The sequence below is a fragment of the Pseudophryne corroboree genome, chromosome 1, assembly GCF_028390025.1.
Source record: "Pseudophryne corroboree isolate aPseCor3 chromosome 1, aPseCor3.hap2, whole genome shotgun sequence".
Taxonomy (NCBI): domain Eukaryota; kingdom Metazoa; phylum Chordata; class Amphibia; order Anura; family Myobatrachidae; genus Pseudophryne; species Pseudophryne corroboree.
The window spans coordinates 136,971,125-136,984,109 of NC_086444.1; the positions used below are offsets into that span (position 1 = coordinate 136,971,125).

The window sequence follows — 12,985 nt, forward strand, 5'->3', positions numbered from 1 at the left end:
GGTTCCAGATCATACAATGGAATTACACATTGTTACTCTACTAGGGGTCCGTTACCTGATAGAGCAGGAACATGGATAAACATGGGTGCTTGGTTTGTTGCTATAGAAATTACATTAAGATTCGCCCTCCTGCCAAAATCTGCAGTTGGGTTACCAGAACTAATGTTTTCTTGCGTGGAAATTAACATTTCAAATATAGCATATTGCTAACTAAGACTTTATTTGTAAAAGAAAATATAAAAGTAGCCAACACCGGGAGTGGAAATGGCACATCATACAGGTGGTCAAATCCTTATCACATTAAAGAAGATGCTAATGCGTAAAGAAGATGATAATGTGTAACCTCAGACAAGCTATCTTGCTTGCGTTCTGAATATCTAGTCTCTCTGAATGTATAATTCAAGATATTGATACTTTATATAACATTATACAATTATATATATTTTCAAATATTCTCAATGTCAGAATATTCACATGGATTAAGAGGACCACGGGTGCTTTGTAAGCTTGCTGGCTATTAATATAAAGTAGAAATCAGAAATGTATATGATGGTGCTGTGTGTAGGTACTTCAGGATGGCCAACCAAGGTGGTCCACTTAAATCTTGAAGAATACCTGTCTGGGCCACTGGATTCTGTGTACAGAAACAAGCCGATAGAGAAGTACAGACATTAGCTAGTTAATGCTGTTATTCAGTTAATTCGCACAGCTCTCTGTGGAGACTCGTGTTCTAACTTTGTAAAGAATTTGAAAAAACAAATGGCACATTATATGGGTGTGATGCCCGTCCTGGCGGTGGGATGCCAGCGGTCACATGACCGACACCGGCATCCCAACTATAAGTACGCCGACAGGGTTATTAATTTACCCTTCCACTGCCCCTTACCTTAACCTGCCTGGGCTGGTGGTTAGGGCGAAGATAGTGGGGGTAGCGGCTAGGACTAAGACTGGGTGGGGGTGGCCATTTTGCCTAACCCTAACAAACCTCCCACCCCCGGGCACTAACCATCACCCCAATATTTACCTTCAGGATTTCGCAACCGCTGGGATACTGACCTTAACCCATATTATATATATGAAGTGGTGAGTTTGATCTCCAAATTCATAGCCTTGCATGCTTTGTACTTAATATTAGTGTTGCTTCAAATTTTGGGGTCAAGCCCAGTAAGAGTGTTTTATTTACTATGGTTAAAAAAGTGGAACTGACATGGTTTTTATGTGTAAGCCATGGGTTTCACAAACTACATATCAGCACCCTGCTAAATATAAACATGTTTACTAATAAAGACAAGGTAATACATTGTTGTCATTGGATGCAAAACTAACCAATATGAGGATCCCGTAAGTGAAAAGGTGTGTACACACGGCGAGATTCAGCCTAACCCCGATTCTCACTATGCGACAGGGGCTAGGTCGTTATCGCAAGCATATAATGAGTGTGCTTGCGATACTGACACTGTGCGATTTTGGCTAAGTGTCAATTTTGACTATCTTTTCTACGAGATAGTCAAAATTGACTTGCCTGCACAGTCTATCTAGGTTTGCGATGCCGACCGCGCAGGGCCACGCATCTGGATCGCAAGGTGACTCACCTTGCAATCTGCACTAACTTTTCTTACGATTTTGACTATATAGTCAAAATCGTAAGAAAATATCTCACCGTGTGTACACACCATAAGCAATATTTAGTAGAGGGGATTTGTACATAGGTTTGCACTTTTTGATAGACAATTTGAATATTTAAATAGTTATATTCTTAAGTGATAGGAGTAGCTGAAGAGAATGCGTGTGAGTTACAAAAAAGGTTATGGAGAATAAAACATTGCATTATTATTAGTAAATACAGAAATATCAGGCTTTTTCTTTTTATACATTTTTCTCACAGTGAAGAACTACGAAAAGAAGTGCGGCAGCTACAACGAGAACTAAAGGCAGCCAAAAGGAAAAAGGAAGAAGATGCAAAAGAATATGAAAAAGTGAAAGAAGCAAAAGAGGGTAATTTAGCAACACTTTTGTTTTAATTGCATTTTTTGATCTTAGCATGTTTCTTCTACAGTAAAATGTCCTGGTAACGCAGAAGACCTGAATAATTCCATGTGCAGGGATCCTAAACATATTACACTTGTTTTTGAGTGGTTCTGTGTTCAGCTTCAGCAGGGAAAATGGCATTCAGGTCTTGAAAATATGCCTTGCAAAGCATTCAGGGTTACTGGCTTACATCCAGGGGTGTAACCAGAATTTTGTGTGCCCCATAGCAACACATTAAAAGGGCCCTGTCCCAGTGATTCTTGAGAGACACCTCTCCGCAGCAGTTATTCATTTTATGCTCCATAATAGTTCCATAACGTCGACCTAATGGTCGCGCAACCTATTCCGTGTCAACCTACTCAATGTCGATCAATAAGTGTCGACCTAGAGTCCAGATACCATATAGTTGAAGCAACTGTTACAGGATGACCAGGATTTACAGATACACTCATCCTTTTTGCACAATATTGTACAAGAAGCCTGGAGCGGCTTCTGTGCTATGCACGCTTTCCTCAGTTTTGCTACTTCTTCCTTTTATTTTGTCTTAGTCCGTATATAGGGGCAGATGTACTAAGCCTTACAGAGTGATAAAATGGAGAGAGATAAAGTACCAGCCAGTCAGCTTCTAACTGGCATGTTACAGGCTTTGTCTGAAAAATGGCGTGCCGATTGGTTGGTACTTTATCTTTCTCCAAGGCTTAGTACATCTGCACCATAGTGTACTAACTGCTTAAGTTTAGATTTTATTGGCACTTGTGCTGGGAATACACTGGCAAATAAAACGTCTCCCAGACTGACAGGCGTTTTATCTGACAAGCTGAAGCCATCCGCTATCGTGGCAATGCATTGTGGGATATTTCACAGTGTATTGCTACAATATCAGCATGCCTTCACAGGGGAGGAAACTTTTTGCAGTTCCTCTTCTCTGAAGTAACAGGGGAAATATCGTGCATACACTGCCAGATGCGGCCGATTATTATCGAATCTTTCAGACATGCTGGACGGTTGTGTCAACACACTGTACAATTATCTGGGCGATCAACCATTATCTGGAAGATTGGCCAGATAATTGTGTAGTGTATGACCAGGAAAAGCAATTAGTATGAATTTGCAGATAAAGCATAATGATGTATGGTGCGGGACACTTGTATCTGACTTTTTCCTCAAATAGGTTCCTCATTCCCAAATTTTGCATCTTAGGGCCTTATTCGTGTTTGTTAAGGGCCCCATACACTAGGGAGATGTATCTCAGCAATGACTTGCATGCAGTTTTTCTGCAATCTGGCCGGGAGCTTCCCGGGAGGCCTGCGATTGCGATTTGCTACTTGAGTGTATTTTTACATGTGATTTATCTCATGCAATCTAATGTTATTAAACCTATTTCCATGCAATTGAGATACATCTAACGTGCAGCACGTGTGATCTGCAATGGGAGACACACGGGAACGCGCATTGCATCGCAATCGCCCAAAAAGGACATGCAATGTGACACTTTAGCAAACCAAAATAGCACGATAATGGGCCAAACCATGTGCACTGCAGGTGGGGCAGATGTAACATTTGCAGAGACAGTTAGATTTGGGTGGGATGTGTTCAAACTGAAATCTAAATTGCAATGTAAAAATAAAGCTCAGCCAGTATTTACCCTGCACAGAAACAGTATAACGCACCCAAATCTTAATCTTTCTGCACTTGTTAAATCTAACCCACCTGCAGTGCAACTTGGTTTTGCCCATTAGTGTGCTTTTTTTCTGAATAACCCCCTTTGTTCATTTATAGTGCACCAGATACTTAGCATTAGTATTCTGGCATGACTAATGGGCCCTACCGACTAAGCGATGTGCCGCTTAGCTGCCCGACCGCCAATACGGCAGACGGGCGACCCGGCGGCGGGGGGCAGTGACGGAGGGAGTGAAGTTTCTTCACTCCCCCCTTCACCCGGCTCCGTAGACGTGCAGGCAAATGACGATCTCGTCCGTATTGGCCTGCATGCACAGCCGACAGGGCACCAGCAATGAACGAGCGCGGGGCCGCGCATCTTTCATCACTGGTGCCTCCACACTGACAGATATGAACGTTATCTCGTTCATTAATGAACGAGATCGTTCATATCTTGCAGTGTTATCGCCCAGTGTGTAGGGCGCTTAAGTCCATGGCTAACCTGGCTATTTGGCACGATTTGATTTGAGGACAGGTGTCTGTGATTTGAGGACAGGTGTGTATGAGTTGAGGACAGGTGTGTATGATTTGAGGTCAGGTGTGTATGATTTGAGGACAGGTGTGTATGATTTGAGGACAGGTGTATATGATTTGGGGACAGGTGTGTATGAGTTGAGGACAGGTGTATATGAGTTGAGGTCAGGTGTACTGTATATGGAAACGTGTAGTTTGGCAAACTGCATGTCCCATCTGCAGCATTGATTTTAACTTAAGAGTGGAGCACATTTTGGTGGGGATGAATGTGATAGGGTGCATCTGAGGAATGGCTTGGGTCAGTGTGGTCCTATGTTTAATATTGCAATGGAGTCCAGGAATTTCTAGTTCTACCTCTCTCTTTATGAGAATATATTGTGGTGCAGTGAGCAATGGAAAGGTTTACCCTTCCTCGAAAGGGATAAGAGGTTAGATGTCTACTTAGCTGATCATTCCAGGTCTCTTCATTTGAGTGGGTGGTTACAGTCTCTGCCAAACTGCTGTCAAGACTGTTCCTTAAATAAGTTATTTTCCTTTTATGCGACATTTACTGTAGTGTTGCCAGAAATGACATCAAACACATCATTCATTTAAGCACCAAATTTCCTCAACATCTTGTAGCACTTAATCAAATATTTGAAAGATACTGTTCCTGTCACATCTTTGTAGTTTTAGTTGCAAATGTGTTACAATCTAAGTCACTCTAGGGAAGCCTAATCAGTGTTTGTTTTCATTAATCACTACATAGAATTCTAGAATCTGTTTAGAACATGAAGAACCGAGTACTACTTATTTCAATATTTTGGTCCCTTTTTTATGGGAGTACATTAACATTACGACTACAAATGTTATTTTGCTGTTGATTTTAATTAATTAGAACATGCTGACAGATTATTTTAAATTTTCTCTAACGTCCTAGTGGATGCTGGGGACTCCGTAAGGACCATGGGGAATAGACGGGCTCCGCAGGAGACAGGGCACTTTAAGAAAGAATTAGGAATACTGGTGTGCACTGGCTCCTCCCTTTATGTCCCTCCTCCAGACCTCAGTTTGAATCTGTACCCGGACGAGCTGGGTGCACTTTAGTGAGCTCTCCTGAGCTTGCTGAATAGAAAGTATTTTGTTAGGATTTTTTTATTTTCAGAGAGGTCTGCTGGCAACAGACTCTCTGCTACGTGGGACTGAGGGGAGAGAAGCAGCCCTACTCACTGTGGATAGGTCATGCTTCTTAGGCTACTGGACACCATTAGCTCCAGAGGGATCGAACACAGGAACGCACCCTTGGTCGTCCGATCCCAGAGCCGCGCCGCCGTCCCCCTCGCAGAGCCAGAAGCCGGAAGCCGGCGTGAGAAGCAAGAAGACTTCAAAAGCGGCGGCAGAAGACTCCAGTCTTCACATGAGGTAGCGCACAGCACTGCAGCTGTGCGCCATTGCTCCCACATTAAACCCACACACTCCGGTCACTGTAGGGTGCAGGGGGGGGGGGGGGTGCCCTGGGCAGCAATTAGAGACCTCTTGGCAAAGTGGGCATATATACAGTTGGGCACTGTATATATGCATGAGCCCCCGCCATTATTTTACACAAAATCGCGGGACAGAAGCCCGCCGCTGAGGGGGCGGGGCTTCTTCCACAGTACTCACCAGCGCCATTTTCTCTCCACAGCTCCGCTGAGAGGAAGCTCCCCAGGCTCTCCCCTGCAGATTCACGGTAGAAAGAGGGTAAAAAGAGAGGGGGGGGGCACATAAATTTAGCGCAAAATCAGTATATACAGCAGCTACTGGGTAAACACTAAGTTACTGTGTAATTCCTGGGACATATAGCGCTGTCTCTCCAAAAGGCCTTGTGGGGGTTCTGTCCTCAAATAGAGCATCCCCTGTGTGTGTGGTGTGTCGGTACGCTTGTGTCGGCATGTTTGACGAGGAAGGCTATGTGGAAGCAGAGCAGGTACAAATGAATGTGGGATCGCCGACGCCCGATTGGATGGATATGTGGAAGGTTTTAAATGATAATGTTAATTCCTTGCATAAAAGGTTGGATAAAGCTGAAGCCTTGGGACAGTCAGGGTCTCAACCCATGCCTGCTCCTACAGCGCAGAGGCCGTCAGGGTCTCAGAAGCGCCCACTATCCCAAATTGTTGACACAGATATCGACACGGATTCTGACTCCAGTGTCGATGGCGATGATGCAAAGTTGCAGCCTAAAATGGCTAAAGCCATCCGCTACATGTTTATAGCAATGAAGGATGTATTGCACATCTCAGAGGAAAACCCAGTCCCTGACAAGAGGGTTTATATGTTTGGGGAAAAAAGGCATGAGGTGACCTTTCCCCCTTCACATGAGTTAAATGAGTTATGTGAAAAAGCTTGGGAATCTCCAGATAGGAAAATGCAGATTTCCAAACGGTTGCTTATGGCGTTTCCTTTCCCGCCAACGGACAGGTTACGCTGTGAATCCTCCCCTAGGGTAGACAAAGCTTTGACACGCTTATCTAAGAAGGTAGCCCTGCCGTCACAGGATACGGCCACCCTAAAAGATCCTGCGAATAGAAAGCAGGAAGGTATCCTGAAGTCCATTTATACACATTCAGGTACCCTACTAAGGCCGGCAATTGCGTCGGCCTGGATGTGTAGTGCTGTAGCAGCATGGACAGATACTTTATCTGAGGAACTTGATACCTTGGACAAGGATACTATATTACTGACCCTGGGGCATATATAAGACGCGGTCCTGTATATGAGAGATTCCCAGAGAGACATTAGCCTACTGGGCTCTAGAATAAATGCAATGTCGATTTCTGCCAGAAGGGTCCTGTGGACTCGGCAATGGACAGGTGATGCTGACTCAAAAAGGCACATGGAGGTTTTACCTTACAAGGGTGAGGTATTGTTTGGGGATGGTCTCTCGGACCTAGTTTCCACAGCTACGGCTGGGAAGTCAAATTTTTTGCCATATATTCCCTCACAACCTAAGAAAGCACCTTATTACCAAATGCAGTCCTTTCGATCACAAAGAGGCAAGAGAGTCCGAGGTGCGTCCTTTCTTGCCAGAGGCAGGGGTAGAGGGAAGAAGCTGCACAATACAGCTAGTTCCCAGGAACAGGAGTCCTCCCCGGCTTCCACTAAATCCACCGCATGACGCTGGGGCTCCACAGGTGGAGCCAGGATCGGTGGGGGCGCGTCTCCGAAATTTCAGCCACCAGTGGGTTCGCACACGGGTGGATCCCTGGGCTATACTGATTGTATCTCAGGGATACAAGCTGGAATTCGAAGTGATGCCCCCTCACCGTTACCTCAAATCGGCCCTGCCAGCTTCCCCCATAGAGAGGAAAATAGTGTTAGCGGCAATTCACAAATTATATCTCCAGCAGGTGGTGGTAAAGGTTCCCCTCCTTCAACAGGGAAGGGGTTACTATTCAACAATGTTTGTGGTACCGAAACCGGACGGTTCGGTCAGACCCATATTGAATTTAAAATCCCTGAACAGTTACCTGAAACGGTTCAAGTTCAAGATGGAATCGCTCAGAGCGGTCATTGCAAGCCTGGAAGAGGGGGATTTTATGGTGTCTCTGGACATAAAGTATGCTTACCTGCATGTCCCCATTTATCCACCTCATCAGGAGTACCTCAGATTTGTGGTACAGGACTGTCATTACCAATTCCAGACGTTGCCGTTTGGTCTGTCCACGGCACCGAGAATATTTACCAAGGTAATGGCAGAAATGATGGTGCTCCTGCGAAAGCAAGGAGTCACAATTATCCCATACTTGGACGATCTCCTCATAAAGGCGAAGTCCAGAGAGCAGTTGCTGATCAGCGTAGCACACTCTCGGGAAGTGTTGCAACAGCACGGCTGGATTCTGAATATTCCAAAGTCGCAGCTGATTCCTACGACGCGTCTGCCCTTCCTGGGCATGATTCTGGACACAGACCAGAAAAAGGTTTTTCTCCCGACCGAGAAGGCTCAGGAGCTCGTGACTCTGGTCAGAGACCTCTTAAAACCAAAACAGGTGTCGGTGCATCACTGCACGCGAGTCCTGGGAAAGATGGTGGCGTCATACGAGGCCATTCCCTTCGGCAGGTTCCATGCGAGGACCTTTCAGTGGGATCTGTTGGACAAGGCTGATCACCCTATCCCCCAGGGCCAGGGTGTCTCTTCTGTGGTGGCTGCAGAGTGCTCACCTTCTCGAGGGTCGCAGGTTCGGCATTCAGGACTGGGTCCTGGTGACCACGGATGCAAGCCTCCGAGGGTGGGGGGCAGTCACACAGGGAAGAAATTTCCAGGGTCTGTGGTCAAGTCAGGAGACTTGTCTGCACATCAATATCCTGGAACTAAGGGCCATATACAACGCTCTAAGTCAAGCGGAACTTCTGCTTCGCAACCATCCGGTGCTGATTCAGTCAGACAACATCACCGCAGTGGCTCATGTAAACCGCCAAGGCGGCACAAGGAGCAGGGTGGCGATGGCGGAAGCCACCAGAATTCTTCGCTGGGCGGAGAATCACGTGCAAGCACTGTCAGCAGTGTTCATTCCGGGAGTGGACAACTGGGAAGCAGACTTCCTCAGCAGGCACGACCTCCACCCGGGAGAGTGGGGACTTCATCAAGAAGTCTTCACACAGATTACAAATCGATGGGAACTGCCACAGGTGGACATGATGGCATCCCGCCTCAACAAAAAGCTACAAATGTATTGCGCCAGGTCAAGAGACCCTCAGGCGATAGCTGTGGACGCACTAGTGACACCGTAGGTGTTCCAGTCGGTTTATGTGTTTCCGCCTCTTCCTCTCATACCCAAGGTGCTGAGAATCGTAAGAAAAAGAGGAGTGAGAACAATACTCATTGTTCCGGATTGGCCAAGAAGGACTTGGTATCCGGAACTACAAGAAATGCTCACAGAGGACCCATGGCCTCTGCCTCTCAGATAGGATCTGTTGCAACAGGGGCCCTGTCTGTTCCAAGACTTACCGCGGCTGCGTTTGATGGCATGGCGGTTGAACGCCGGATCCTAGCAGAAAAAGTCATTCCGGATGAGGTTATTCCTACGCTAATAAAGGCTAGGAAGGACGTGACGGCTAAACATTATCACCGTATATGGCGAAAATATGTTGCTTGGTGTGAGGCCAGGAATGCCCCTACAGAGGAATTCCAGCTGGGCCGTTTCCTTCACTTCCTACAGTCGGGAGTGACTTTGGGCTTAAAATTGGGGTCCATTAAGGTCCAGATTTCAGCCCTATCCATTTTCTTTCAAAAGGAACTGGCTTCTCTTCCTGAAGTTCAGACGTTTGTAAAGGGAGTGCTGCATATTCAGCCCCCTTTTGTGCCACCAGTGGCACCTTGGGATCTTAACGTGGTGTTGAGTTTCCTGAAATCACACTGGTTTGAGCCACTTAAAACCGTGGAGTTAAAATATCTCACGTGGAAGGTGGTCATGCTATTGGCCTTAGCTTCGGCTAGGCGTGTGTCAGAATTGGCGGCTTTGTCACATAAAAGCCCCTATCTGGTTTTCCATATGGACAGGGCAGAATTACGGACTCGTCCGCAATTTCTGCCAAAAGTGGTGTCCTCTTTTCATTTGAACCAACCTATTGTGGTGCCTGCGGCTACTCGTGACTTGGAGGATTCCAAGTTACTAGATGTAGTTAGGGCTTTGAAGGTTTATGTAGCCAGAACGGCTGGAATCAGGAAAACTGAGTCGCTGTTTATCCTGTATGCATCCAACAAGCTGGGTGCTCCTGCTTCAAAGCAAACTATTGCTCGCTGGATCTGTAACACGATTCAGCAGGCTCATTCTGCGGCTGGATTGTCGCCTCCAAAATCAGTAAAAGCCCATTCCACAAGGAAGGTGGGCTCTTCTTGGGCGGCTGCCCGAGGGGTCTCGGCATTACAGCTTTGCCGAGCAGCTACTTGGTCGGGTTCAAACACTTTTGCAAAGTTCACAAGTTTGATACCCTGGCTGAGGAGGACCTTGTGTTTGCTCATTCGGTGCTGCAGAGTCATCCGCACTCTCCCGTCCGTTTGGGAGCTTTGGTATAATCCCCATGGTCCTTACGGAGTCCCCAGCATCCACTAGGACGTTAGAGAAAATAAGATTTTTCTTACCGGTAAATCTATTTCTCGTAGTCCGTAGTGGATGCTGGGCGCCTGTCCCAAGTGCGGACTTCTTCTGCAATACTTGTATATAGTTATTGCTTAAATAAGGGTTATGTTATGGTTGCATCAGGTTTATCTGGTGCTCTGTTCTTGTTCATACTGTTAACTGGGTAAGTTTATCACAAGTTATACGGTGTGATTGGTGTGGCTGGTATGAGTCTTACCCTGGATTCCAAAATCCTTTCCTTGTACTGTCAGCTCTTCCGGGCACAGTTTCCTTAACTGAGGTCTGGAGGAGGGACATAGAGGGAGGAGCCAGTGCACACCAGTATTCCTAATTCTTTCTTAAAGTGCCCTGTCTCCTGCGGAGCCCGTCTATTCCCCATGGTCCTTACGGAGTCCCCAGCATCCACTACGGACTACGAGAAATAGATTTACCGGTAAGTAAAATCTTATTATAAGTGAATCTTACGGCTGGCTACCAGCTTGCATGCCGCTAGAGCAATATCATTCCTGTTGTTAATTTGTCTTTACCTTACCTTTGACGTATGACTGTCACTTACTTGATATTTGTATATGTTGTAACTCACTGAATTTAAATTCTCTCAGCATTTATCTGCATTCTGGACTTTGAATTATAATTGGATGGAAAAATAAAAAATGGACCATTACTGTGCAACCCAGAATCTATATTAACTGTGCATACAGGGCAAGAGCGAGTGCCCTAAGTGCCTCCGTCCCTCTTCTTCAAGTGCCCCAGTTTCCTTGGGCATTGACATTCTGACTAGTCATCTCCTCCATTAAATAGATAGAAGCTGTGACTTCTTTGGGTGATGGTTTTACTTGGACTAACTTCAGTCCCGTTCTCTCATTCTTTCTTGCTGGAAAAAGTTTATTTCCATGTCTGCTGATATTTTTGAAAGTGGCGAAACTTCACACCCATTACCTGGAGGCAACGGGTAGCCTGTGTAAGTGGCCACTGTCTGCCCCTGTAGTGCTACAGGCAGTACGGCCCAGATAAATGCCGGCCCAAGATCTGGTGACCCTAGGTTTCCGGCCCAGGTATTCTGTATGTACCCAACCCTCTTTTGAGGCCCCAGCTGTTGCCCCCACCCCCACACACTGCATCCGTTGCCTCCCGGAGACACATTACTGAGTGCAGAGTCACAAATGTCAGGTGGGGTAAGATATGTCCCTCTTTCATGCACCATTATTCTGCAGTTCTAGACAGGAATGGGACTGATGCGTTGACTACTACACAAGCCAATTAGCTGCATTGTGCACATTCATATTAGTGGCACTGGGATTCACAATTCTTCCGAATGCAGACAGACAGAGCTACACTATAAGCAACTTTGTATTTATTACTAAAATCATTCTATTTTATACAGTAAGTAGCAAATGTATTTGTTGAATGCATTAACAGCGTAAATGACGATAATTAATGATGATATCCCATCTTTTTACATGACACCCCCTGCAGCTTTTTATCCTCATTCGCCCCTTTAATGAATACTGTCTCTACCTTAAACCTTGTTCTTCCCAACTATACATTGATTTCCAGTACAGTGATTGATATGGACAAGCAGACAGAACATATCTGATATCTGTACAAACATTTGGAAAATACATTGACCTGAAATGCCTCATAAGGAATGTAAACCCAGACACATACATGTCTGTGGATTTGACATGCATTGCACCATTTTTATGGAATATCTAAGAGGGGAGGACAGTTGGGGAAAATATTGACCAATATTTCGAAAGCATCAGTTTTGCAATAGCCACATAATGTCCTTGCACATCAGCCTTCCCTCACTACGTCCTTTCTCTAAGACTGAAAGTCTTTACCTACTGTATGTGTCTGCGCGATGGACAACTATTGAGGAGAAAGACATTTCCTATTCTATTTATTACCTAGAGTATTCTTAAATAACCATTAGGGCTCGGTAGTTATGTTCACATAAATTGTCTTTTTTGTGGGGGTATTACACATAAGAAGAATCCTTAAAAACTCGCAGGCGCATGTTTTCACTGTGTGTACGCACAGAGACGCGCTACTAACTGAGACTCAGAAATGTACTGAGCATTCCTTGGTGGTGACTGGGAGGTAGATATTCAGACCCTCAGAGAGAGTCCGTGCAATGGCAGTGTCGCAGGGGATCGGGACTATGGGTCGACATGCATTAGGTCAACCCCATATGATTGACACTGGCAAAAGGTAGACATGGACAAAAGGTCCATATATGAAAGGTAGACATGTTCAAAAGGTCAACAAGTTCATATGACCGACATGGCAATGGTTGGCACACACATGGTCGACACACTTTTTGGGGGTTTCATGTTTTCCATTCTTGACTATCCATGTCACAAATCATAATCTTTAGTAACCTCGTGGCGTGGAGTTCGAACACTAAACAGCAATCGTTAGATCAGCTGAAGAACCCATCAGTCTGTACTGTTATTGTTGAACGTAATGATTAGAACGATTATCGTTCACAGCATGAAAACTGTTGAAAAATGGTCAGGATGGGTTTTTTTTTATTATCAAACCTGTGTGATCATCCCGGCCATTGTTCAGCTGATGCTGTGCTGTCAATTTAGATCTTGATCATACATTGTGCAGAGTATGGAGCGCCGGGCGATTGTGGGACCATCGCTCTGCCACTAGTC

At 45.5% G+C, this 12,985-nt stretch overlaps 1 protein-coding gene across 2 annotated transcripts in view; it reads left to right on the forward strand.

Moving 5' to 3' along the window:
- The window catches only part of CWC27 (CWC27 spliceosome associated cyclophilin), a 643,952-nt gene that overhangs the window by 437,366 nt on the left and 193,601 nt on the right, over window positions 1–12,985 (forward strand). For both annotated transcript variants that reach the window (XM_063963134.1, XM_063963139.1), the window contains exon 11: window positions 1,886–1,995. In XM_063963134.1, coding sequence (XP_063819204.1) covers window positions 1,886–1,995 — 110 coding nt within the window. The remainder of the gene's footprint in view (window positions 1–1,885; window positions 1,996–12,985) is intronic.